At 44.1% G+C, this 27,391-nt stretch overlaps 5 protein-coding genes across 7 annotated transcripts; 1 reads left to right on the top strand and 4 right to left on the bottom strand.

Moving 5' to 3' along the window:
- On the bottom strand, positions 804-3,977 carry LOC110431279. 2 transcript variants are annotated; one of them, XM_021450231.1, is made up of 3 exons: positions 3,640-3,977; positions 1,725-2,913; positions 804-1,167 (listed from the first exon to the last, which is right to left on the bottom strand). In XM_021450231.1, the coding sequence occupies exons 2-3, from the start codon at positions 2,654-2,656 to the stop codon at positions 1,146-1,148; spliced, it is 954 nt and encodes a 317-aa protein (XP_021305906.1). In that variant the 5' UTR covers positions 2,657-2,913; positions 3,640-3,977; the 3' UTR covers positions 804-1,145. The 2 variants fall into 2 exon arrangements, with proteins under 2 accessions (XP_021305906.1, XP_021305905.1); XM_021450230.1 differs by having other exon boundaries at positions 1,725-2,719; positions 3,640-3,976.
- LOC8063802 (cytoplasmic 60S subunit biogenesis factor REI1 homolog 1) lies at positions 6,087-9,272 on the bottom strand. The gene is made up of 5 exons (XM_002437463.2): positions 9,077-9,272; positions 8,020-8,556; positions 7,630-7,799; positions 6,611-6,889; positions 6,087-6,495 (listed from the first exon to the last, which is right to left on the bottom strand). Exons 1-5 carry the CDS (start codon positions 9,179-9,181, stop codon positions 6,465-6,467), a joined length of 1,122 nt encoding a protein of 373 aa, XP_002437508.2. The 5' UTR covers positions 9,182-9,272; the 3' UTR covers positions 6,087-6,464.
- LOC8063801 (cytoplasmic 60S subunit biogenesis factor REI1 homolog 1) lies at positions 10,815-13,865 on the bottom strand. The gene is made up of 5 exons (XM_002437462.2): positions 13,534-13,865; positions 12,435-12,995; positions 12,175-12,344; positions 11,324-11,542; positions 10,815-11,220 (listed from the first exon to the last, which is right to left on the bottom strand). Exons 1-5 carry the CDS (start codon positions 13,636-13,638, stop codon positions 11,061-11,063), a joined length of 1,215 nt encoding a protein of 404 aa, XP_002437507.1. The 5' UTR covers positions 13,639-13,865; the 3' UTR covers positions 10,815-11,060.
- On the top strand, positions 14,141-18,785 carry LOC110430882 (replication protein A 32 kDa subunit C-like). 2 transcript variants are annotated; one of them, XM_021449046.1, is made up of 10 exons: positions 14,141-14,329; positions 14,429-14,557; positions 14,662-14,759; positions 14,845-14,886; positions 15,034-15,111; positions 16,572-16,650; positions 16,739-16,999; positions 17,234-17,316; positions 18,235-18,303; positions 18,381-18,785. In XM_021449046.1, exons 1-10 carry the CDS (start codon positions 14,216-14,218, stop codon positions 18,463-18,465), a joined length of 1,038 nt encoding a protein of 345 aa, XP_021304721.1. In that variant the 5' UTR covers positions 14,141-14,215; the 3' UTR covers positions 18,466-18,785. The 2 variants fall into 2 exon arrangements, with proteins under 2 accessions (XP_021304721.1, XP_021304720.1); XM_021449045.1 differs by having other exon boundaries at positions 14,845-14,901.
- On the bottom strand, positions 22,149-24,636 carry LOC8065119 (probable receptor-like serine/threonine-protein kinase At5g57670). Its single transcript, XM_002437461.2, has 6 exons — positions 23,855-24,636; positions 23,444-23,684; positions 23,216-23,351; positions 22,987-23,136; positions 22,345-22,575; positions 22,149-22,316 (listed from the first exon to the last, which is right to left on the bottom strand). Exons 1-5 carry the CDS (start codon positions 24,339-24,341, stop codon positions 22,393-22,395), a joined length of 1,197 nt encoding a protein of 398 aa, XP_002437506.1. The 5' UTR covers positions 24,342-24,636; the 3' UTR covers positions 22,149-22,316; positions 22,345-22,392.

The raw sequence follows: 27,391 nt of genomic DNA, 5'->3' as shown, positions 1-27,391 counted from the left end.
CTCAATTATGTGGAGCACGATGGAGAATGTACCAGACTCCAGACATGCCTTTCTGAGCGTACTTAGACTATCTCCAACAATCGTCACCCAAAATACAAGACCCATTTGTCCTTTGGGTAGCGCTACAGGTATATCTATTTTTAGTCTTCTCCAACAACAAGACCTAAATGACAACACTCTCTGCAAATGAGTCTCGAGGAGAGAGGATACCCAAATTTGGGTTATACCTCCCCTGATACCCAAAATGGATTTTCTGTATGGGTACTCTGTTGGAGGCTATAGGTATTGTGTTGGAAACCTATTTTGGGTTTGGGTTCCCAAATGCATATGCTATTGGAGACAGCCTTAGTATAGAATAACACAGGTGGGTAGGGTCAAAAGGAAACGTCAAGAGGACGTACCTTCCCTGTTCATCTCAATTCTCAACACGTCTCCGAGCAATAGCATCTTAAACAAATTGAACAGCTTCGCCGTGGATGATGGATCCAATCATCCAAATGGATGGCATGGAATAAACCAGAGGCTACTGGTACCAGTTCAGTGCCTCCTCCACGGGAGCTCGTCAGAACAAGATAACCAGGCACCAGCACAGGCAATGAAGCACTGTATGTCCGTATGGGGCATGTAGCTTTCCAGACAACTATCTGACGGGGCCAGGGGGAAAGCTTCAACTCGTGACACAAAACGTACACATGATTAAGCTCAAGATGGTGTCTCATCCAGTGTCTTCTCATAAAACACATACCGCACCTGCAATGCCCGGCTCAGAAGCCCTTATCTGAAGCACTACCCAGAGGCAGAAGTTTCCAAACAAATCCTTTAGAGAATTAGAGCGGACTGAAGCTTGTTTCAGGTTTTTATGTAAAACTGCGCTACATCAAAGAAGCATTCCAAAAAGAACTGTCACCAACATCCTATATAGATGGGTGCTAAATATATACAAAATAAAAACTAGGATCATGAGGCCTGTTTCAAACGAACAGCGGGGTTCTGTTGCTACTTTTTATGCACAGATAAGTTTAAACTGCGGCAGCACCTACCGAGGACAGGTGGAAAAGAAATTCAAATGAACGGAAGTACAATGGTTATGATGATCGATACATTGCATAACAGCTATTCCTTTTTTTTACTGCAGATTCTATGCATCAACGTCCATATCTTGTATCCCTACATCCACAGAAGAAGCATATGAAAGAATCAGATTTGAAAATTGAATTAAATTTTATCAGAGTTCCATTGAAAGATGCAAATAGCAACAGATAACGCTGATTCTATAGAACAGATCTAAAATTCCCTCGAGGGTGTAAACAAAATTCCAGCATTTTTGGGTGATGCATTACCTAAACAACATACATTAAAATTCTACCACACGAAAATGTGACGGACAGTATAAATATTGTGATCCAGATGAAGCATTCATCATGCACATAATAACACCATGCCAAAGAGTAAGATATGATTAAAAATATATATATAGCTGAACAGCTCACCAGCTCAAGTTGGCATCATAAATGTAAGAAAAGAACAAAAAGTACAACATGCTTTGTTTGCTTTCCATGTGTTGTATTGTAGATCATCTATGTTAATGATTTTATTTGGTTTATTTGGAATAGCATGAGCCCGTTGTGCAACTGTGTATGTTATTTTCTTTTTGAAGGACCCGTGGTTCTTAATACTGCACATTTGCAGATTGCAATAGCATATAAAAGATTACTTGTGCATACCTGTAATGGAAACTAGCCATTCTTCCCGGTGCTGCGATACTAGGAATGGCCCCTGTGACTATGTATTCATCATCAATTTCATCAAATCTAATTTCCCTTAATTCAACAGATTGTGTTGGAACCTCAAGATTAAAATTTTCCAGATTAGCCTGGTTCCCATTCCTCCTTCCACTGCCTCTTCTTTCCCTTGCTCTTGCTCTTCTACGACTTCTTGAAGATCTTGAAAACGCCTTGCAGAATATACATGACCACCAGTTCGTCCTGACGCTGCGGAAAACTTCATAGTCCTCACCAGTGTCATCATCCCCATACTCAATCACATAGTCTCCTAGAACAATCCCATTAGGAACTTGTGCATGTATTGTGCTCAAGACGTCTACAATATCAGAAGACTGCTGGAAATTCTCCCAATCAACTTGCCTAGCAGGATCAATCTCTGAAGGGCGTGAATCTGGATGCTTTTGTTGCGTGTGCTTCTGAAGCTCATTGAAGTTACCAACAAACGAGCAGCAATCCTCTTCGCAGCACCTTTTCTTCTGATTAAGATGCAGCCGAGCCTCACCGATAACAATCCACCCAATAACATCACCTCTACACAAGGGGCAGCTGGGGCGGTTGTTTGCATTAGATGGCACGATATGAATAATGCTATCAAGAGGAGGCACAGCTAAGGATGAAACTTTCGCATTGGAAGGCAGCTCATATGCAAACTTAAATCTCTCAAGACAGTTTGAGCGTGTCTGGTCTGTATCACAAACAAACGGCCTGCAGCCTTTCTCATAAGATGTGCATCTCAGTAACACTGCATTGTGAGGGTAATCAAGGCAGATCGGGCAGGTAACGTCCTCCATCCAACTCTTATCGAGCTGTATGTCCAGATCAAAGGAGCTGTGCTTTACCACCTTCTTCACGATCAAGTTGCCTGAACCCATCGTGGAAACGCAGACTTGCAACGAAAACTCTTGGCTCTAGCAGATCCAGCTTTTCATTACAACCTACAAGACACCAATAGGGCAACCAGATCAATTCCAGCTTGCTCCTTCAAAAACAGAGTGCGCAAATTCTGTGAGTGATGGTGAATAGACTGAGCATTTCAATCACGGCAAATGATGGTGTATCGCAGGGAACAAACACCCTAATGCCACAATCAAGACACCAATAGGGCAACCAGATCAATTCCAGCTTGCTCCTTCAAAAACAGAGTGTGCAAATTCTGTGAGTGATGGTGAATAGACTGAGCATTTCAATCACGACAATGATGGTGTATCGCAGGGAACAAACATCCTAATGCCACAATCAGTCCATGTATGTAATGAACCCCCTATAACCCCACATGACTATTTGACACTAAAAACGAACTCACCAACCTAATGATTTGCCACAACCACAACTTCCAGTTCTGGTAAAACTCAAAACGAATCCTAGAGAAATTCCTTCACCCCCAGAAGAGATCAATAACAACACCTGTGCCAGTTCTGGTAAAACTCAAACAAATCCTAGAAAAATTCCTTACCCCCAGAAGAGATTCAATAACTGCGCATGTGTCAGAATCTGATTTCGACCCCAAAATACCGCGTGGCCCAGGAGGGGAGACGGGGTTCAGTTGAACTCCTCGTCCCCCACCAAAAAAACTCGGGAAATAAACCGCACGGCGCGAACGCCTTATTCGGGCACCAACAACTAACTACTCTCTTCTACGGCGCGGCGCCAACTGAGATGGGCGGATTTTGCGTGCTGATGAACCACAGGCGGGAGGTAGCGGCGGATTGTTTCGGGACTGGATGGATTAGCTGGGTGGCACGCCGCAGCACACAAATCGGCGAGTGGACTGAACCAACGAAGGGGACTGCGAACGAAGCCAACGGAGAGGGAAATCTATCTATCCAGGCAAACGAGGCAGCTGGAGGTCACTCACCAACAACAGACGACGAGACCGACTGACCGACCGACGGCCGGATGGATGGATCTCCGCTCCGCTCGACCCGTCGAGGGGCGGCGCCGTGGCCGGTGGAGGGAGGATCCGGCGGGCGCTGGGTGGGAGAGGCCGTCGCGGGACGGGGACGGGGACAGGGACGGGGCGGCGGCGTCGCGCTGGGCTGCGTGCGTCGTCGCCTCGGTGGTGAGGAGTCTAGTCTAGGTTTGGAGTTGGACTTTTTAGAGCCATTTGCGCTTTGCGTAGTTGCGTGCGACGAGTGGAGAGAAAGGAGGAGGAGAGAGAGTGGGGGATGGCCGATGGGAGAGGAGGGCCCTCGGGGCCGGCCGGCGATTGCAGCCACTCTACTCTCCTTTGACATTTTCCGCCGCTTGCCTTCCGTAGCTTTCCTTTTCCTTTTCCTTTTTTTCTATTCTTTTTTTTTCTTCCAGAGATGTTTGGTCAAGTGTTGACACTTTATTTTTGTTATTATATTTCGTACTAGTGGTCTTCGAAATATGATGATGCCCATTAGAAATTCTTCTCATGGTTTTCTCAAAAACAATGAATATATATATATATATATATATATAATATTCATGTGTTCAGCGTTGTTGTCAATATGGCCATATAATTTATTGGTGTAGTCGCTCCTCTGTTTCAAGTTATGGCATTATATAGTGTACTTTAGTTTTATTCGAAGTGGAATGTTCGATCGTTTTCTTAGAAGAGATTGTTAGTGTCAACGAGACCAAAAATTATATTATCAAGATTTATTTTAATCAAATTAATTTAATGTTTTAGATTGTGTCTTTTTTATACTTTAAAAATGAAAGAACTTTGACTCGAAATTTCCTAAGCTAAGACTCTGTTTGGATCCAATAGATAATAGCTATTCCCTTTATCCTAAATTTAAGTTATTCCAAGAATGTTGGAGAGTCAAAGTATCTTAATTTTGACTAAAATTATAGAGAGAATTATAAAGATTTATAACATCAAATGGGTATGATATGAAAATATAATTAATGAACAATGTAATGTTACTAAGTTGACACCATAAATATACTATTATCTTACCATATAAATTTAGTCAAAGTTGAGATGGTTTGACTCTCTAAGATTCTTAGAATGACTTATAATTTGGGACAGAGGGAGTATCTGCTAAAATTTATTTCGGCCTTGTTTAGTTCACCCCAAAATCAAAAAACCTTTTAAGATTTCTCATCACATCGAATCTTGCGTCACATGCATAAAACATTAAATATAGATATAAAATAACTAATTGTATTGTTAGACTGTAATTTGCGAGAAGAAACTTTTGAGCCTACTTAGTCCATGATTAGATAATAATTATCAAATACAAACGAAGTGCTACAGTAGCCAAACTCAAATGTTTTCACCAACTAAACAAGCCTTCTTTTACATCAAAACATGCCCATCTAATAAATAGCTAATTGTTAGCTAGACCTCTAGATAATATCTATCCACAGTAATATTTATCTTAGTAGCATTTTTCATTAGTTGTGCATCTAGATCCTCTAGCTAATAGTTAGCTAGTTAATATTTTTGACGAAAAGTTAGCTAGTTAATATTAGATATGAGGTATTAGACAACTAACTATTAGCGGATAATAATAAGGCCTTGTTTAGTTCCGAAAACTGAAAATTTTTCGGAACTGTAGCACTTTCGTTTTTATTTGACAAACATTATCAATTATGAAGTAACTAGGTTTAAAAGATTCATCTAGTGATTTACAGATAAACTGTGCAATTAGTTTTTATTTTTGTCTATAGTTAATACTCCATGCATGTGTCGTAAGATTTGATGTGACGAGAAATCTTGAAAAAATTTTGGTTTTTGGGGTGAACTAAACAAGGCCTAAATGGAACGACTTAAGTACAAACTAATTGGAGGAGTGTATGCAAGTGCTAATAACCAGTTACGGATTTGAATTTCATGCGGAAACAGTAGGTATGTCTTGCAGCGTTCAAGTTTCAAAAGCGATTATTCTTTTTTTCCCCACCCACGTCAAAACGTGAGAAAAAAAATCTCCATGTTGTAAACGGCAGAGTCGGAAGAAGGACGTTTCTCCTTGACAGCGATGACGCGCCAAATAGTGGGTCGGTGTGAATGACGCGTGCAGAGACGAAGAGAATGTGGTACCAAATGGGAACTCCAGGTCACAGCATCTCATGTTTTGGTTCTTTTTTCCCCTAATCCAATCCAAATGGAAACGACAACTTCGCCTACTCCGTACGTCCGATACAAGGAAAACGAGTTTAATTAATCTCTATGATTAGCACATGGCACCACAGCAAAAAAAAAAACAGAGAGAAAAAAAATACACGCACAGATATGACGTAGATATGTCCGGCGCAGGTCCTGAACAAGTTGCAAAACTAATAAACAGATCAAGATTAAATACAAATGTCTGCTTTCGGAACTCAGAAGATCCAACCAAAAGTTATATTCAAATTCGACATATCTTAAGCACAACGATGATCAGTAATGGAAAAAGAAAAAAAATACACACCATGATTCCCATGAAGGTCAAAAGGAAGCTCCCAAACACACAAATATGCTACGGGCGATTCTTCTGAAGGTCTCTGACAACATTGCCCTTCATTCCAGTTCTACTCCTACATATACTCTCCTAGATTGCAATTGCATCATGCCAATCCGCAATCCATTTTGATTACTAATCCCGTAACTCACATATTGATCTTTTTTTTTGGCTGGCCTTTGCATACCTACTCTACTCCTAGTACCACGCGAGGACCACAAGATCGATCAGCCTGCTTCTTCATCCTCACAGTTTGCAGTTCAGACTAAACTGTCACCAAACCCACGCTCCTGTATCTGAAGAGGGAAACACGTACAAATACTGCACTTTATTAGTAAGGAGAAGCACAACTTTGTTGAGCTCCAAGCCTGAAGACTTCATAGATTAGCCCGTGTTAGTTAATTAACGTACCTGGACGGCATGGAGAGCGCAGGAGCGCGAACTGTTTTAGAAGAAGAAGAAGAAGAAGAAGAAGAAGAAGAAGAAGAAGAAGAAGAAGAAGAAGAAGAAGAAGAAGGCCGCGGTTTCTGACGGTAGTAGCGGATGAATTCCCGAGAACCGAGTGATCGGACACGTGTTCCCTTTACACTCTTGTTTGTGATTACTAGCTCTGAACCGCCGATTCCAAGCTCGATGCCACAGTTACCATCAGCAGCAGCAACCAGCTGCTTGCCATCCGCATCAGCATAACTGCAGTCAGAGCAGCATGGTTAGATTTGATACTTGCTTGCAGATTCAGTTAATTTCAAGACACCAAAATATTACTACTACAAGTACTACTAGGTACAGAAACATGGTGTAAGCAGCTCATCGATCCACTGTCTTTAAATCTACATGATTCCAAAATTACAGTACTAGTGTTTTCCCATAATAAACCACTGCAGTTTGTGGGGGCAGATATACTCTTTTTTAATGTAAACATATGATCATGCATGCTTCTTGTGCATATGAAGCATGCGGTCCAAATAAAGGCTTTTTACTAATTCCACCCACCATGTTCATGGGACAGGAAGACCATTATTGACCTCTTGTTACTTGTAAGGCCCTGTTTAGTTCCCTATCCAAAATTTTTTCATCCATCCCATCGAATCTTTGGACACATGCATGGAACATTAAATGTAGATAAAAAAATAAACTAATTACACAGTTTAGTTAAGAATCGCGAGACGAATCTTTTAAGCCTAGTTACTCCATGATTAGCCTTAAATGCTACAGTAACCCACATATGCTAATGACAGATTAATTATGCTTAATAAATTGTCTTGCAGTTTCCTGACGAGCTATGTAATTTGTTTTTTTATTAGTTTCTAAAAACCTCTCCCGACATCCTTCCGGCACATCCGATGTGACACCCAAAAAATTTTCGTTCCCAATCTAAACAGACCCTAAGTAAGAACATAAAGTTAAAAGCTGAACAAAAATTATACTACCTGCTACTGTAATCGTAGAAATCCTCGAGATCCGCGTCCTCATCGTCTCCGCCATCACCATACCGCACTCTACAGTGCCCCTTTGCATCCATGTGTTTCCTGACGGCCTCAAGGCTCTGAAAGGCCCGGCGTCTGTCGTCGCAGTAGAGGCAGATAAAATCCCGCTTCACCTGCATTACGCATGCAGAATATAACTCAATGTATACAGCACGTTTGCACAGTCTTTTCGCTTGGCTGATAAACCATGACTAAAAGTACTGTTCACGCTGATATTTTTTAAGAAAAAAAATATTGTTAAATAGTTAACAAATTCAAAAGATAAGTTCAAACGAACAGGCTGATTTTAAGCCAAACAAATAAACACAAAGACATTAGGTACTGCTACCGTACCTTCAGTCCGACGTAGGTAAGGAGACCATCGGGATCCTTCAGATATTCGCTGTCAGGTACGAAGAACCCGTGCTTCTTGTGCAGATGGACCAAGCAGTCGTCCACGGTGCCGTGCTCCAGGTCACACATGAAACAGCACGAGGGGTCCAACTCCAACTCCAGCTCCAGCTCTTCTTCGATCTCATCGTCGCGTCTAGTAGTAGTGGAGGAACAATCCGCCGCGTTCACTTGCATGCTGCTCGAAGTGGATTCGCCAGCCGCCGCCGACTCCTCTGCGTCTCCATCCTCTTCTGCCGTAGCGCGCACCGGAAGTGGCGTGGTTATTCCTCCGGCAGTGGAGGAGGAAGTGGTGGGATCCTGAGAGGCGGCGGCTCTCATGAGATGCGATCGCGAGGTGAGGTGCTGCTCGTGAGCTCGAGAGCTCGTGTACTCCTTCTCGCACAGAGAACAGGTGTACAGCGTCGGAGTGGTTCCAGCCGAGAGAGCGGCTTCCCATGCCCGAAACAGAGCCTCCGTCACACCAGGAACTCCAGCCACCTGCAAACGGTAAACAATTTCAGTCCAAATCCACCGGCGTAATGGCGAGTTTTCAAAAATACTAAAGGGAAGTGAGATGATAAACATGCTATGAATATTGGATTAGTAGTGGCTTGGAGACCATCTGGATCTGGCCTGGTGAAGAAAGTGCTATACATGGACATAACACAGAGCAATTCTAAAGATTGAGATTGAAACTAAATTGTATCGTAGCATAGCAGATTAGCAGCCGATAGATATCCGTTAGCTTATCTTATAGATCGTATTTTTTTTTGCCAGCTCATAATAAATCAGCGAACGGTATTTTTAGTCATGACTTTTTAAACTAATAAACGGTGACTTTTTAAACCAGCAATATATTCTGACAACCAACAAAATTTCTCTAAAGAGAAAGCAACAAAATCAAAGCTAGAATAAACCATTGTCAGGAGTTTTTTTTCCCTTTGAGCAAATAATTGTTAGAGTTGCCCCGTGATGATGGCCATGGCGGAGGAGGGGACGATCGATATATGTTCGATACCTTGCGCTTGAGGTTGAAGCGGTGCCATTCGGAGCGGTAGTGGATCCGCTTCTGCTCGTCGTCGAAGAACACCACGTTGCACGCGTTGCAGGTGGTCGTCGGCATCCTCTCGTAGCCTCCCTCTTTTTTTCTCTCCTCTCCTGCTCGCTTCGGCTTCGATCTGCTTCGGCGGGCACCCGGCAGGGGCGAGCAACGCAGCAGCAACGAGCCCAATGGCAACTGACAAGTTATAGGCTCGTAGGAGTCCTGGACTCGTAGGTCCTAGCCCCTTTCGACCCCGTCAGTTTGCCTTGGCTCCCAAGGAACCCAAGTGGATCACGTGAGAGTCGTGGGCTTTAAACGACTGTGCATTGCCATTGGTGACTGGAGAGAGACCACAATCAGACGTTTGAATTTGCATTGAATTAATTTCGTGTTGTTGCATTGCATTTGCATTTTTCAAATTACACATAATCACTTTTTAACTTTGACATAATCCAATTTTCTAATTTTTATTAATACATCTCCATTGTGCAACGGCATTATGGAGCTAGTTGATGACATAATGCCAATGCCACCTTCAACTTGTGCGCTGATCTGAAAAGTCATAAAAAGTATTGTTCAATAATTTTATTGTAAAAGAAACACTACTGATTGACAGAAAAAATACGGCGTACTCTAGTGCAAACAACTTCAGCTATTAGGAGCATCTTTTAGACATTTCTTTTTTTTTAAAAAAAAACACTTCTAGAGAAAACCACATGGATTGTGCACGGTAATTGGAGAGACCTAAAATCAAAGGTTGACTTTTTATGGGTTGGTTTGTCGAAATTTTGTGCCATGGAATTGGATTTGCATTTTTGGCATGTTGTAATTTCATGATACTCTCCCGTTTTATATGATAGACCACTTTAATTTTGACATAGGCCAAACTTGTTTAACTTTAACTAGTCGAGTAGATTCACCACACGTTTGCATACAAAATCATCAAACACATGCAATTGTCTAACCATCCCATTGAATGTTTTTCCTACATCTCCGTTGTGGTGACTAGTTAGCATCAACATGCTCCAGAGCGCAAATATCGCCCCACGTTTTCACTTGCTCACATACATGTATTTTTTTTTTCTTTTTGGTTTAGCTTATCTGGCATCCTAGCAATACAATTATACAAACCATCGAAATGTCTGACCATTTTTTCAGCTATAGCCCATAAGTAAGCACAGGGTCACTCATGGTCTCATTTGAAAAGCTTACTGCAACCATATTGAACGAGCTATATTCGAAGCAAAGATCATGTATGCTGAGACTAAATAACAAAGACCAGACCTTGCAACAATGGGTACACTGTACACACGGCCACAGCTAGGACTATAGTACGTGACGTTGCAATCATTTCTATCGTGTCACATCGGATGTGTCGGAAGGATGTCGAGAGGTGTTTTTAGAAACTAATAAAAAACAAAATTACATAGCTCATCAGAAAACTACAAGACAAATCTATTAAGCATAATTAATCTATCATTAGCACATGTGAGTTACTGTAGTACTTAGACTAATCATAGAGTAACTAGACTTAAAAGATTCGTCTCACGTTTTTCAATCAAACTGTAATTAGTTTATTTTTTATACACATTTAATGTTCCATGCATGTGTCCAAAGATTCGATGGGATGGACGAAAAAATTTTGGGTGGGGAACTAAACAGGGCCTAAGCTGCTGACAGCTGATGCAACAGGCTAACCACAGTGTAGCAGCGATTTTAGCACCCATATCTTGCAACACGATTACCACATAACACAGAAGGAAACAGTAGGCCATTAGCAGTCCAACACGCAGGTCACAGCTGCTTCCGCACCTCACAGAGTTCAACAAAAATTTCGTATGGAAGGTATAACCATATTCCAAATATCTTAAGCACCAACATTGTCAATGATCGACAAGAACCCATAAGACACCATAAATGTCCGGAGAAGCTCCAGACTGGGTGCAGGAAAAGGCAGTGTCTAATACGGGCAGTTCTTAGGGAGGTTCCGGATCACATTGCTCTTCATCCCAATCTTGTTCCGCATCGTCTCGACCCCGGTCTTGTTCATTGCACGGAGAACTTTCAGCCTTACCATCTGCTCCTTAGACTGAACTGTCACCAAACCCATGTTCTTGTAGCTGCAGTAAAGACAGAGATCTTAAATATTGGTGTCCAACCAAAAGCTAGTGAAATAACATGAAGACAATGCAATGGACAAAGAGATAGCACAAAGATTCAGACCTGGAAGCCAGTGAAAGTGCAAGTGCACGGTCTGTTGCGACAGAAGGCCGTGGTTTCTGGCGATAGTAGCGGATAAATTCCCTAGAACCAAGGGTTCTGACCCGTGTGCCTTTCTCACTCTTGTTTGTTATTACTAGCTCAGACCCACCGGTTCCCAGCTCAATGTTGTTGTTAGACTCATCAACAGCAACCAATTGCTTGCCTTCTGCATCAACATAACTGCAGGAAAAGTAATATTGTAAGATGCATCCAAACTTCATTGACTCGTAAAAACTAAGATTATCTACAAAACTGGCCATGGTATCACAACAAATTCACTGTCTCAACCACCTATGTACAAATCTCCAAGCACTTTACCTTACCTTTCTATTTATTATGAAATATAACCCTAATATTGTCCCACCATAAATGACTGAATAACAGTCTGCATTCTTAATATTATTCTTTGCTAATGAACGAATGAAGCACCGCTTTAAGCAAATTTATGGAATAGGGGATCACAACTCAACAGCATAACACAAACAGTAAGAGCAGAACATAATCAGACAGTTAAGCATAACAAAATACAGAAGTCTGAAATTCGAAAACACATCCAGAAACCGATCAACACTAATATGCCGAAGTATAGTTTATTATGACTACAATCCACAGTGCAATCCGACCTTCAAATGAATATGGTCTCAGTATGATCATTCCCTAAGTAAAGTGCTAAGGAATGGCCAATTACTCGACTCCCTAATTAAAACCCATTTCTTTCAGAAACCTTTCCATGGTGCTTAGAAAAGACAGGAATAAACATCGGCCATTTAAATAATAACAAGCTTAGTAACATAGAGTTGAGCTTAACAAACCTGCTGCTGTAATCATAGAAATCCTCGAGGTCAGCATCTTCATCATCTCCACCATCTCCATACCGCAACTTGCAATGCCCCTTTGCCTCCATATGTTTCCTGACAGCCTCTAGACTGAAGAAGGGCTGGCATCTGTCATTGCAGTAGAGGCAGATAAAATCACGCTTCACCTGCAGGTAGGATAACCAATTCAATGTGAAGATTAAACTGCATGTTTGCACGCACACAACATTTGATGTTACACTGATTAAAATGCAAACCTTCAATCCGACATAAGTAAGAAGACCACTGGGATCCTTCAAGTATTCACTGTCAGGTATGAAAAACCCATGCTTCTTATGCATATGGACCATGCAGTCTTCTATGGTATCATGCTTCAGATCACACATGAAACATGACGAGATATCCAACTCTTCAAGATCAGCCATCTCATCATCAGATTTGGAGGACTCCTCATCTTCTTGCATGTTTGAAGTAGACTCATCAGCCACCTCCATCTCATTTGGGTCAACTTCAACCCACTCTTCCTCCTCGTCGTCGTCTTCATCTTCCTCAACTGCAGATGGAGCTTTGCGTGGGACTCGTTCAGGAAGTGGCTTGACTATTGTGATACCAGCAATAGAGGCATTGGGCTCCTGAGAGGCTTTCAAAAGATGTGATCGTGAGTTAAGATGCTGCTCATGAGCTTTGGAGCTCCTGTACTCCTTTCCACAAAGGGCACAGCTGTAAAGCATTGGGGTGCTTGCAGGCTTGCTCCCCTCCGCCAAAGCAGCTTGCCTAGCCAGAAACAAAGCCTCTGTGACACCAGGAACTCCAGCCACCTGAAGAATTTAACATATCAAGCCAAAGCATAACTGAAGTTCAACACACAAGTAAGCAACAACTTGATCAAACCGACAAAAAAAGTTGAATAATCCCTACACGTATCATAGCCAGGCTAGAAATGTACCAATATATGTTCATCTTTTAGTCCATAAAATACAAAAAAAAATCCTGAATTTCTTAATTCTAATCAATTTTCATGACTGAAATGGAACTCTTAAGTATCTAGATGGACCCAATTTTAGAAAATAAAAATCTGCAGCAGTATTTCTATATCTAAGTATTCACATAAAACTATCACAAAACTATAAAAATCAACAAAACTCTGGTGCAGAGGTTGGAGTGTTGGAAACATTCCAAGGCCTTAGCTGTTAACAAACTCAAAATTTCGATACCCGAGTGTCAAGACTCCTATGCTTAATTCTCAGTTCCTCTCAACTCTCATTCTAGTCTCCAAGGCAAGCCGCACGAACCAATGAACCTAATACCTAGGGTTCTAGCGACAGAAGGTCGGCTGCCACCGGGGGGCGACGTTACCTTGCGCTTGAGGTTGTAGCGGTGCCATTCGGAGCGGTAGTGGAGCCGCTGCTGCTCCTCGTCGTCGAACCCCGTGTTGCACGCGTTGCAGGTAACCGTCGGCATCCTCGCTCAGCTCTCTCTCTCTCTCCTCTCCGCTCTCTTCGGATTCGGCTTGCTACGGTGGGCACGGGCGAGGAAGACTCTCGCTTCTCTCCTTCTCCTTCCGGTGCCGCTTCGCCTGGTACGCGGCGGCGCCTCGGTGATGAAGAGTTGGGGGGGGGGAAGTGGCGGCGGAGCGGGGAAGAAGGGGGAGGAGGAGAAGTAGGAGAGGGCGAGGCGAGGCGGCCGCGTTTGGTGCTGACGTTGGCGCTTGGGTCAGTCAGGCCTCAGCCCTCCACCGCCTTTCGTTGTTGGGCCTTTATTTGGGCCTTTCGCGGACGAGAATTTCAGCCGCCCCAAACCGGGCTAAGGGCCCACGGTCACGGCACGCAGGCGGGAGGTTCAGCTAGCAGGCCTGGCCGAAATTACCTAGCTGACCATTCGCCCGCTCGCGGAAGCGGCACCGAACCCATTTTTTTTTTCCCGCTCAAACGACTGCGGCCCCCACCTCCCCCTCCCCACTCGATCAAATCCCCTCTCCTCGTCGTCATCGTCGTCCCCACCGAAACCGCAGTACCGTACCCGCGCCGACGCGAGCACGATGGCCGCCGCGGGCCCGGCCTCTTCCTACTTCGCCGGCTCGGCCATCCTGCCGTCGCAGCGCGCCGCCGCGGCGCCCGACAATTCCGCCGTCGTCACCTCTTCTCCGGCCAAGGTCCGTCCGTAATCCTCTCGATTCCTGGTGACCGATTTGTGTCCCCTCTCCCGCCGAACCCTAAGTCCCTAACCCCATTCGCCGCTCCGATCGCAGCAGTCGCGTGACCCCCGCTTCTCCGGATGCGCCCCCACCACCGTGCGTCACATCGCCCGCTCCTTCGCCGCCGCCGATGCCACTGGTGGCGGGGACCCTGTCATCTACATCGACGGCGTCGACGCCACCAACGTAAGCACCCCTGAGCCTCGGAATTCTCCCCTAGAGTCGTATCCGCGCGGGTTCGCTTACGCCTGTGTTGCTCTGGAAAATTTTCCCTACTCGCGCGCGTGTAGGTTTGGATTCTGGGGAGGGTGGTGAGCGTGGTGAACATGGAGGCTGGCGTGTCATTCACGCTGGACGATGGCACCGGGAGGATCCCGCTTGTGCGGTGGTGAGTCGCGAACTCGCGATTAGTGTTTCATTCATGTTTTCGCTAGATGCAACTGTGGCTGTACACAGTTTTTCATGAAATGCAGGATCACTGACGATATTGATGCTAAGGAAGTGTCTTTCGTCCAGTATGTATATCTGATGTTGACAACTCTGATATCCATTTAATTTAGTCTTTATTAGTGATTTGAGAGTTTGGAATTTTTCTTTTAGCTATCTGGAAGCTGATATGATATTATTGCTATTTACGTACTTGTTTGCTGGTGTATATGAAGGAATGGTTTATACCTCAAGGTTCAAGTTACTCTCGTAGGGTTTCGAGCTAAGCAGCATGGTTTTGCTCGCTCTATTAGGTAAATGATCTAAGTTCTCTTTGGTATTGATGGTCTTTTCTACCTCTATTTCTGTATACATACTATTTTGGTTGGATTTTTAGTTCAGGTGGAATGCTTGTCTTTTTAGAGAAATTTTATCAATATAATTTGTTACTGTAAAATGAATCTTAAACATTAATAGAATGTGTTCATCATGTTTACTCAATATTTACTAATCCAATTTTTTATTTGTGCATAAAGCTTGACTGCTGCTTCTACAATAATTTTTAAATAATGATTTCAGTGAGATAAGGTTTATCAAGAATGGAATGCTAGCCTTGTTATCAGGATATTCTTATCAGAAGCAAATTGGAATTTGAAATGCATCATTTTTTTTAGGAAGACGTAAGGGCAAGTGGGCATAAATTTTGTGTAGTCGTCAGCCAGGTAGCCCATTGATATCTCACGTGTGTTTTTTGGGGAGTGGTGGTTGTGTGTGCCCTAGTCAGGGAAGTGTCTCCCCTATCTTAATTGAAAGGCAGATCTCCTCCCACCTCTTTCAAAAAAAATGTGTAGGTGTTGCATCCCTTAGAACATCTTCAGCAATACCACCTAAAACACACCCCTACTTCTTTGTTTAGGTAGCTACCAATTTTTGTATTACCCAAATTTTGTTGTTTTCTCCAACAACACTACCTAAAGCAGACTACCCAAATCCATTGTAGATGAGAATGACATGTGGGACCTATATATCATCCTCTGTCATGTTCTTCTTCAATGGATGGACGGAGAACAACAAGTTCTTCTTCCATGTTCTCTTATTGTGGTCCCCTGCCGTGTGTTTAGCTTTGGAACCATGGTCTTGCTCATACTAATTATTTCTGGGTAACCAGTTATCTTACGTATAGTTTTATTGTTGTTAATTTGTTATTGTTAGATGAAAGTGACATTAAAACTTAGAATAGAAGGCCGCATGGATTTTCATTGGACAATAAGGCTGGTTTAATGTCTTCCATGTTATACTTGTTCCTATATTTTCTCAGTTTGTCTAGTGTATTTACAATCTTCTTTCATTGCATTTGGCTACGATTAACTTAAAGCTTTGTTGGTTACATTTTGTAGTGAATTATAAGCACTGTTGATAATGGATTCTTATTCTGCACTAAAGAACCGTATTGTAATTATAGTCCTTGCCCAACTTCTTCCTTTGGGTTGATCTTCTGAAGCCTAGTGGTAGCTGCAATACAGTATCATCCAAGCTACAAATTGGATTAGTTAATATTCTCTATGTATTTTATTACTTCCAGAGTGAGGAACGAGACACGTAACTATACTGTAGAAACCTAGCTTATTATGGTAGTGCATGTTTATGAGTACTTGATCGTTTCTTGCCTATTTCTATTCTGTAAGTACCAATACTTCTACCAGGATTTTTTTAAAAATAAACTTTTACCAGCTTCTTACAACTAGTACTTAGATCATTGTAATTTTGTTTACAGGCCTGTTACCAATTTCAATGAAGTGGTGCTGCACTTCATTGAGTCTATGTATGTGCATTTGGTAAATGTCTGGCCAAAGGTGATTAGAGCAAATGGCAAATTTTTGTGTCAGTTCCATTTTGATGATTTATGAAAGCACAAACTGTTATTTCATTTCCATTTTGAAGACGCAAGGTCAATTCCCTCGCACTGTTCAAGCAAATGCGTCTACTCACGAGATGCAAGCTCAAGTCGCTCACACAGTTCAAACAAATGCACCTGCTTATATGCCCTTCTCTGGTGGAGTAAGAGAGCACCAAGTTGGTTTTGGTCCTGATGTAAACCAAGGGCGATTCCCTTCATCAGTTCAAACAAACACATCTACTCATGTACCCTTTTCTGGTGGAGTTAGAGAACAACAAGTTCACTTTACTCCTCAACCAAACCAAGTAAGAAACCTCTTATTTTTCTCACTTCTGAGAGTTTCTTGCTCAAGAAAATTAGGTGAATCTATGAGTTAGTCATGGCATTTGATATTTTAAATTGAGATAGTTCATTTTCTGTCCTAGCACTTTTCATCGCTGCCTTATATTTTACCTTGAACTTATATCCTTCACTGCCCTTTCTCTTGGGTAAGTATGTTTGCCTCTTGTAACTTATTGGTTGCGATAATTTTTGTTCAGTTTTCAGCTTACCCAGGTACTGGTGGACAACAGCATGATCTACAGAATATGGTTTTGGAGGTTATGCAACAACCAGATATACTGTAAGATGTGCTTTGCTTTGAACTATGATAAACGGTAGAAGATCTTAAGTAGTGCTAAACTTTGGCTGTAATGATTTGCTTATTTGTTGTCACAAGCTTGAGAAGCCATAATCCCAATCAGTGATTGCAAGTCAGTTCCAGCCTTACATACATCCTTGATTTCTTTTTTTGGTGCCCTGCATGTATGAGTCTTTGAGTGTGCTCCAAAAGGAAAGTAGCAAATATACTTTCATTTTAAATATGCACAAGCTACGTTTATGTTCAGATAATAGGTAAAAGAACGTAGATCAACATTGATTTGCGAGAGAGAGAGTAGGGGTATTTATTCAGTTACATCTATTAACATTTAAATGAGTATGATTTTTGCTGCTTCATTTGGATATTATAAAGTGATGACGATCTATGCTGTAACTTCATGGTCTGGTTGCACAAAGAAAAAAATGACCCAGAAATAACATGGAAATATTTTAATCATAATGCACATAAAAAAAGTGGTATGCTACCTACATCCTGTGTTTTTGTCCCATCCTGTATGTTTTCATGCATGCAATGTGTCGTGAAGTAAGCTGTAACAATGTTATGGAGTTTCACAAAGAATCTAGTAATCTGAGTCCTGCTTGATCCTTTTGTTTGAAGTCTTCTATATAAATTAGGTGGCTGTATGAGCTTTGTCAAGTCATAAGCGTTAAAGCTATGGTATGTTACTTGCTGGCGATCTTCTGACTTTTCAAGGAATCAAGATGCTTTGATTTGTTTGATTGTCTCCTAATTTTCAGTTAAATCAAAATTCCCTGTTTCTCCAATTTTGCATTGGCCATCTTCTCAACTAAGATGCCTAGTATTTCAATACTCACATTGATTTCCATGCATGTATTCTTGTGGAGTTCTGAATTGACCATTGCTTTCACTTTTATGCAGTGCACTTGAAAATGGAGTACATGTTGATGAAGTGGCAAGGAGACTTGGAATGTCAAGAGCACAAATTATGTATATAACTCTCCCCTCATGTATTTCATCACAAGCATATGAACTATGCTAAATCTTATATATCTTTAAACATGCAGGGTCACCGCCCAGCGTCTGGTTGATTTGGCCTGCCTCTATTCCACTATTGATGACTATCATTTCAAGTCTCTTTTAAATGGTTGATCAATGTTATCATCTTCAAGACTAGTATAGTGGCATTTGAGATTACTGGCAGTTTTTAGGTACTGAATAGCATTCGTGTATATGCTTTAAGTATGCACATCTAGTACATGCATTTTTCTTTGTACAGAGCACTGAGCACCCGTTTTTAGTTGCCAAGCAAGTTACTCAGACTGTCAGGCATGCAAACCGGTTAGAAACTTAAAATGTCAGACCATTGGCATGCTGCAGTTGCTGGATGGATATGCTTAGTACTGTTTACTTGTTTTTTATTCTACTGGAAATCTGGAATATACAGTACAATCTTCTCATTCATTTCTTTACATGCTTCCTTGCTGTTGCCATGCTTGATCTTTTCTGGGTCTCTTTTTGTGCTTATGAGCCCTTTACTATGTTTACTCTTCATAGATAACAATAACATGGTGCTCAATTGCTCATCATGGATTTTCAGTTTTTTTTTCTTTTGTCAGTGAATTTTTGCCTGGTGTTTGTAGTTGAATATGTGTTTCAAATATAGTATCTCTGTCTCGTGTTTGCAGTTCTGCCATGGGAATCAAATAATAAACAGTTGGGGATGAATGAAATAATAGGGGTTTGGTCTGAAAAATATCACTCTTCAACTTGTCAGGCCAACCACTTCATTGGTCTTACTAATCATATGTTAAACATATTCTCTTCTAGTTTAGGTTATCTTCTTTAGGCCACCTTGTCAAAACAAATCTATCTGCTCGGAACAATAATTGTGTACAATAGCTTCCAGAATCCTGAGTATGCTCCCTAAGTTTTTTTTTTCTTTTTTGGAATCCATCTACTGATCAGAATTGTACACATGTACTCTTAAAGGTAGTACGTCAAAGATTATTAATTGCCTTATCTAACTGACACCAGTTTGCTACTACATTCATTAGCGTTGGAACTCTCCACAGGTTATACTAGATCCTACCACGTTATATTACTCTTAAGATTGCATATAATAGTTCTTCATGAATTGAATATGAAGCATGTGTAGAAATAAGTCGATTCTTGTTGTAGGTGACGTCTTAAAACATGTCCTGCATCAGGCATACTGTACCTGACATTCTGGTGTAGTTTTGATGTTTGGGATATTTAATACCATGTCTGATGTTTGTTCGTGTATCTCATTCACATCAGTACTGAATCATTTTCAAGTTTTTCAGAGTTGTACATGATATTATATTCCTGGATCAGGCCCATACTGTCCTGTGCTCCCGGTCATTGTTTTGTTTTTTGTCTTCTGATCATCCAACGTCATGTAGCTGTATGATTATAAATATGTTTCCTTAGCTTAAACTATTATATATGTGGAATAAGACATTATCGTAGATAAATAGACAAATACAGCAGGGTCTCCTTTTGCAGCCTCCCTGCACATTTGATTTTCTTGAACATGGCAGTTTGATTGCCCCATAATTACTGTTCATACATTAATGAAATTTCATGACTATCAATCTATTGTATACGTTTCTGGAAGTTTTATGTTGGTAGACCATTCTAATGCCTGTTAATGCAATGAAAGTCTGTTATAAGAAAATTGAATTTCAACTCAAACATACATTCATCCATGTACCAGCATTATTGATCAGTGTTCATTACAATAGACTTCTGGAATCCAGCATTTCCAAATCTAAGATTGTCATAAATAAAGGCTTGCTGATATTAACATGGCTTTGTACTGTATTTGCTTCTTCTTTTTTGGTTGGTTTATTGCGTCGTGAGACATTGACATCGACGTGGAGATCAGGCCAACCAAAACAATATCTTTGTGTTGCATAAGGCTGTAAACGAAACAGTTTAAGCTGGGAAAAGCATGTTATTAGCCTTGTTGAACAACACCTTTCATTCTTTTGCTGTAGAACATTAGCTGCTGGTCGGGTGGACTGTCAACAGCAGTTAACCATCAGGCAGCCCGCCCCTTATCTTAGCATTTAGTTGGTGCAGCTGTGCAAGTGATGACCCTGGGAATTGCTCGCCTTTAATTTGTTAATGTGATAGAGATGCCTAGTTTGCTGACTCTTAGATGAAGTCATGCCTTGGTTTCTTTTTTAAAAACATGGACTTATTTTCTTGGATCCCATATATCATTTTCTGAAATGTTTGCTTTGTGATTTCCCTATGCCACGTCATTCCCAATCTCCCACGTTGTTTAGGCGTCGGGAACAATCCCAGTTTGGTTTGAACTTTGCCAGCCATACAAGTACTGTGCAGTTGCGTATACAGCATACGGAGGACAAGGTAGGTTTGACCCTGTTCCAGCACTGAACCTCTCTATAACTTGTCGTTTGTAAAGAACAAACAGGCATCTCGTGTCTTTCGCTATAGGTCAGATTAGGTAAGAGACTCGGCACGCCTGGACCTGCATTGGCCATGTATTACCTCTCGTTTGGGTTTGGGTACCTAAACCGCCTACTAAAAACAGTGGAGATATTATTCCCTGCTGGACGCTTGCGACACGTAATAAAAGGGACACGATCGAATTCTTGCTCTCTCTCTACTACCTGATCACCGACTCACCGTCCAGCAGGTTTGTGGTAGTACACGATTCTTTCCTTGTCTCATCACATCCTCCCAACTGACCTCCAGATTCTAGAAACCACTGTACTCAGCCAGAGCACTAGTGTGCTGTTGCAGACCAAAATCATTTTGCAGAGCGTCGAAGCAATCAGGCATCCCCACAAAAAAAAAAGGGCGTCCAGATCGAGTGCCAGCGCCACTATTCATGTTACTGTACTCACTACAATCTCTACTTGAAGAACACGCACGGCACAAAAAGATATTCTAAAACCAATGCTATGCTACACTCGTTGCCCGGCTATTATAGGCAGCATCCAAACCAATGTGCTTCGTTGAAGCTAGTACCCCACGTTGATTGTTTTTAACTTGTTTAACGTTTTCTAAACACAACGCCTACCTTGTTTGCCTGCCCTTATCCAAAGGGAGCTTGCTCGCCGAGCTCCAGACATGCCCAACCACTTCCATGGCCTCTAGGGTCCAAGTCTTGGAAAGATAAACACCAACAGCTGCTAGTAGTAGTAGTAGTATACACCTTCATTAGTTTATCTTATAAATCGTATTTTTTTTATCAATTAGCAATATTTTTTTATAATAAATTAGTAAATTATAATAAATTAATAAATATTATTTTTAACTATGATTTTTTAGACCAGTCAAAAGCTAGGTGGCCACGCTGCGCGCACACGTCGCCCTGCTTTACCGGGCACAGCTCGACCTGTCGCAAACTGCCCCTGGCCACAGCCAGAGCTAGAGATAGAGAGGTCGAGACCACTTGGCAGCGAACCACCAGCTCGCGCTCGGGGCAGCCTCCCAAGTGCCAACTGCTCAATAAATTAGTGTCACGCTTGGTCGCCTTCGTCCCAACTGTAACCCAACCCAATGCAACTGATGCAATGCAAGCAGCCAACGTCGCCAGCAGGTGCGGGTGCGGCACACCACCACAACACGCGCCTTTCATGCGCTAGTCCAAACCTGTCGTGTCGCCGGCCGACGAAATCCCAGTCCCCCGCACCACATCATCATCATCATTATCCTCGCAAAATCGCCCGTGTTATGCGCAGGGGGCAAGTACACACACTCTGACGTTACGTGTATGTAATGTATTAATGTATATATGCACAGCGTGTATCTTGTCACGATCGATAGAGAGGGACTGGTATGGACGTATATGGTACGTATATATACTTACATTTCATCGTCACACACTAAACATTTTCAAAGTGATAACCTTTTGTATTTACAAAGTGGGCCCCGCCCTCCCCTTAGGACAAACTAGCAAAAAAAACCACCACATCACAGGTATCTAGATTTTTCTTTTCCTTTTTTTAGGTATCTAGATTTTTCTTTTCCTTTTTTTGTTTTTGAAGAATGGATTTTGTTTTGAGGTCCTGACGTAGGCTAATTGCTCGTGGTTGACGAGGAGGAAGAGGGGGATGGTGTGCTGAACTCCTCGTCCTCGTTCTCGTCGTCATCGTCGTCGAGGTCGTCGAACCACCATGGCTGCTCCTCGTCGCTGGCCGCCGCCTCGGGCATCGCCCACCGGTCTTGCCGGATCTCGCCGCCTTCCAGCAGCTCCAGCACCTGCCATGCCACCATGCACCACCACCAGTGTTAACAACGGACCACAGCATTACATGCATTATCACTCAACTAACTACTGTTACAAGTAAACTTTGCAACAGAGGGAGTGGACTGTAGCTTTATTAGGACTGTAGGTCAGGTCAGCCCGTAGCTGCACGCATGGAGACATGTGCTTTCCGGTGTCCTGCCACGAATGCCGGCTCTAAACTACGACTAAACTCGCCAGCCCGGAAACGATAACCAAAAAAAAAAAAAAAGAACCACTGCAACAAGTTGGCCAGTAATGTAATCGATGAATTCCAGTTCCAGCCAGTGCTTCGCAAGAAGACAGGGGCGTCGGTACGGTGACCTGCCACTCGAGATTGACTTGTGAGTGATCGCCACCTGACCCTGACGAAACATCACACGCACCTCGGTCATGGACGGCCGCCACGTCGCCGGCGCCCGGACGCACAGCGACGCCACGAACGCCACCCGCCGCGCCTGCTCGACGTCGTAGTCGCCGCCGAGCCTCGGGTCCACCAGCGCCTCCGTCTTGCCGTCGCTCAGCAGCGGCCGGGCCTGCACGCACGTACAGTTTCTGTCAGCGGGTTGGAGGAAAAGGAAGCGTCTTGTTTTGTTTGCAGACAGACAGACATACCCAGCTGAGGAGGCTCCGGTGGCTGCCGTCCACCGGCTTCCGGCCGGTGACGAGCTCCAGCAGGAAGACGCCGAACGCGAACACGTCCGTCTTCTCGTCCACGATGCCGTGCGTGTAGTACTCCGGCGCCAGGCACCTGGTCGGAAAAACCAAACCATCATTTGACGACGACGACGACATGGCTGATGAACAGTGAACAGAGGAGTCCAAGTCCATCCATGGGTTTACCCGAAGGTGCCTTCGATGGGCGCGATCGCCCGGTGCGTCCACTCCGACGGCAGCCACTTGGCGAGCCCGAAGTCGGAGATCTGCGGCTGGAGGTCGTCGGTAAGCAGCACGTTGGAGGCCTTGATGTCCCGGTGGATGATCCGCCTCCGGCAACCCTTGTGCAGGTACTCCAGTCCCCGCGCCGTTCCCACCGCAATGCCGTGCCGCACCGCCCACCCCATCGCCGCCGGCGACGCCTCGCCTGCCAGGCGTCGATCATTTCATTCATGGAAGAAAAGAAAGAAACGTCACGCATTCATTCATTCGTTCGTTCATGGCCAGTTAATTACTGCCGCGCGCCGCCGCCGCCGCCGCGTTTCGACGGCGGTGCCGCCGGTCGGTTCCTGTTCCACGCACCACGATCTTACGTACCGTGGAGGTTGGCGGCGACGGAGCCGCGTCGTGAGAAGTCGAAGACGAGGTAGAGGTCACGGTCGACGCAGCACCCGAGGAGGCCGCACACGTTGGGGTGTCGCGCGTGCACCACCGTGCCGAGCTCCGCCAAGAAGTCCCGCTCCCGGCGCTCGCACGCCGACGCGCCCAGCAGGCGCTTCACGGCCACGGCGCGGCCGTCGGGGAGCTCGCCGCGGTACACCTCCGAGGACCCGCCACGGCCCACCAGGTTGCGCGCGTGGAACCCGCCCGTGGCGCGGTGCACCTCGTCGTACGAGAAGCAGCGCCACGCCGGCCTGCTGCTGCTGCTGCTGCGCCGCGGGGACGAACCCGGCTCCTCCGGGGATTCTTTAGTGTCGGCGTCCGTCGATGGCGGTGGCTTAGTGGCCGGCGACCGGTAGTGGCCGATGGAGAGGAGGAGCAGGCGCTTGAAGCTCCCGCTGCTCCGCAGATACAGAGGCTTCATTGTTCTCGTCTCGATGCTGGGCTCGGCGGCAATGCCGGTGACGATGACGAGAGCGAGCCAGCGAAGTGGTGGTGGTCGATGCAGAGGAGGAGAGGGAGAGGGAGGGGAGTGGAGGAAGAGGGCATTGATGGTGGGGGGGAGTAACGGCGATGCGAGTGTCGCGGGAGGCGCAAGCGAGTGAAGCCGACGGGCGTTTTTGTGGGAGGGAGGGAGGCGGCCGGCGGTCCTGGTCCCGGGTGGGCGCGGCGCCCCGTGGACCGAGCCGGAGCCGGAGCCGCACCCGGAGTCCCGGAGACCCCCGGCGGTTGCAAAGCTCAGCTACGAATTTCGGTTCGGTTTTACTGCTACCCGTTTCATTCTTGCATGAAATTCATGCAAAATCGGTGCAAATTTCTCCCGAGAGCAGCTGCCACGTGCATTTGGCACTGTTTCTCGACAGGGAGGGAGGGATGGCTGGCGATTCAGAGTGTGGTGAGCTGAGCAAGACTGTCGAGTGTCAACCATTGGATCTAACTCCAGCGGCCGTGCGGTTGTACAACCATTGACAAAGCACATGCGTTTCCGTGCAAGTTTTGTTCGTTTTCGAGGGTGTTTCTTCGCGTCCACCGGTGCTTTGCGGTGCGGCCGTGGAACAGGTCCAGAATGGGCATGAGGGCGACTGAACAGGGACTCTGGCTGAGTAGGACGGCGGTGGTTGCTTATAAAGAGGGGAAGGAAGCGAACGCGAGCGTTTCCTGCAGGGTGCTCAAGGGCCTTTTCTGTTTCGGCCACCAGCTCCACTGTGTTGTGCAGCAGAACACAGCAAAACTGCAAAAAGGGAGGAGCTCCTCCCGTGCCGACCGCCGACGGCCCTGCCCTGCTCACACCGACGACCGACGGCGAACGCAACCGCCCGGAGCGGAGAGGCCGGTCCACACTGCACAGTGTACCAAACTGTTTACTCTTTGCCAGCGTCGCTGTCACGTCTCCAAGACGGAAGATATCATCAGCGTCATTTCAGTACGTACAGCTTGCAACGTCAAACCGTGTCCTTGCCGTCGCCCGTAGTACTAACTCCGTACTGCACAGTGGCGACGGGAGGGAAGAGACAAAACGCATTGCTCTGTTTTTGCTGTTCACCGTGAGAAAAAAAAAAGTTAGTCCTTGTTTAGTTTCGAAAAAAATTCGGATTTCGCTACTGTAGCACTTTTATTTTTATTTGACAAATATTATCTAATCATAAACTAACTAGGATCAAAAGATTCATCTCACGATTTACAGACAAACTGTGTAATTAGTTTTTATTTTCGTCTATATTTAATGCTTCATGCATGTGCCGTAAGATTCGATGTGACGAGGAATCTTGAAAACTTTTTGGATTTCGGGGTGAACTAAACAAGGCATTAGTGTCCAAGCTCTGTCTGTATTTTGTTTATGGGGTGAGAGAAAAAAAATCAAGGAAAAAAAAACATCGCTGTGATGTTCTTTCTTGGATTGGACCTGTTTCGGGCCGCATTCGTCCATGGGCTATAGCCTGGCTAATGTGGCGACTGACGACGTATCAAGCCCATGTAAAGATGCGTTATCTGGCCCTTGCTCCCGGAAAAGGCCGCTCTTTGTGGATTACTGTTCGTTGCCCCAGCCCTGTTTGCACAAGATTAGAGAAACCCATATGTGCAAGGACAGAAACAAAATGAAACGCGTGAGCACATGGTAAGATTGATAAAAGTCATGACTAAAAATACTATTTATTGATTGATTGTGTGAAAGAAAATACTATTAATTGATTGAAAAAATATGACTTATACACAAACTCAAACACACGCGATGAGTCTCATGATGCATTCGTGCCCAAGAAGGGCTGGGGCTAGGGTTTTTGGAGAAGATTCACTCATCAGCAGGTGTAGGAGGAAGGGGATGGAGGAGGAGGGGTGCGCAACTAAGGCTGGACAAAAAACTCGAAGCTCGTTAGTTCGTTCGGCTTGTGGCTGGCTCGGCTCAACTCGACTTGGCTCGTTATGATAACGAGTCGAGCCAAGATTTTAGCTCGTTAGCAATAACGAGCCAACTCAAGCTAGCTCATGAGCTGCTCGCGAGCAAATGAACTACATTATTAGAGAAAATCAGAAAAATCATCATAACTTATATTAATTTTGTATTATTTCATGTCTTACACTTTATAAATGGTTGATATGTTAACTCATATGAATATTTTGTTGAATTTAAGACTATTTGATATATTATTATTATATTATTACTATTTCTAAGCTTTAGATAAATATAAATATTATATTTTATGTATTTTTTATACCTGTCTCGCGAGCTTAATGAACCAGCTTGATCTGTTAACGAGCCGAGTCAAGCTAGCTCGTTATCCTAACGAGCCAGAACGAGTCAAGCCAAGCCAAGCCGAACCAAGCTGGCTCTATCCAGCCTTATGCACAACATGCATGAGCGGCGGTAGAGCAGGGATAGGGACAATGCTGACGAGGAGGAAAGAAGCGTCCTAAGTTTGCTTGAGCTTATCCGCTGAATCTGTTAATCATTAAACAATATTTTTTATCACAATAAATCATCCAACAGTACTTTCTATCATGGCTTATCAGCCAAACGATGTTGCTAGTGTTTCATTTAATCCCTTTTAATATTCTTTTTTTTGAACGAAACGAACGAGTGAATCTGTCGGCAAACAGATGGTTCGCCGACAGCCCAGATCCTGGCTGTCGGCAAACGCCTAGGCTGTCGGCGAACATCCAGATTCCTGTAGTGGTAAGGTTGTAATAACATTGTCGAACCGGGAAGCTCTCGCGCATCCTGAATCGTGCGTGTGGCTAAAACAGCACGCTGCAACTTACCGACGCAGTGAGCTCTGAGCGAGGTAGGCATACACACTTGACAACTTGCTGGTATCCCTGCAACAGCGAGCGATGGAACAAATGCTTGAGCTGCTGGTGGGGTCCGTTGATTAATTAGCAAATTGAAAGCACGCGCTGACACGTCTACATGCCAAAGCAGCGAATTATCGTGCGGACTTGTGAAACAGGTCGCCCTTTTTTTTCCACTGTCGTTGG

This window comes from Sorghum bicolor, chromosome 10, assembly GCF_000003195.3.
Source record: "Sorghum bicolor cultivar BTx623 chromosome 10, Sorghum_bicolor_NCBIv3, whole genome shotgun sequence".
In the NCBI taxonomy this organism is placed as follows: domain Eukaryota; kingdom Viridiplantae; phylum Streptophyta; class Magnoliopsida; order Poales; family Poaceae; genus Sorghum; species Sorghum bicolor.
The sequence above is the reverse complement of the archived record's forward strand: the minus strand, read 5'-3'. Positions and strand labels throughout refer to the sequence as shown.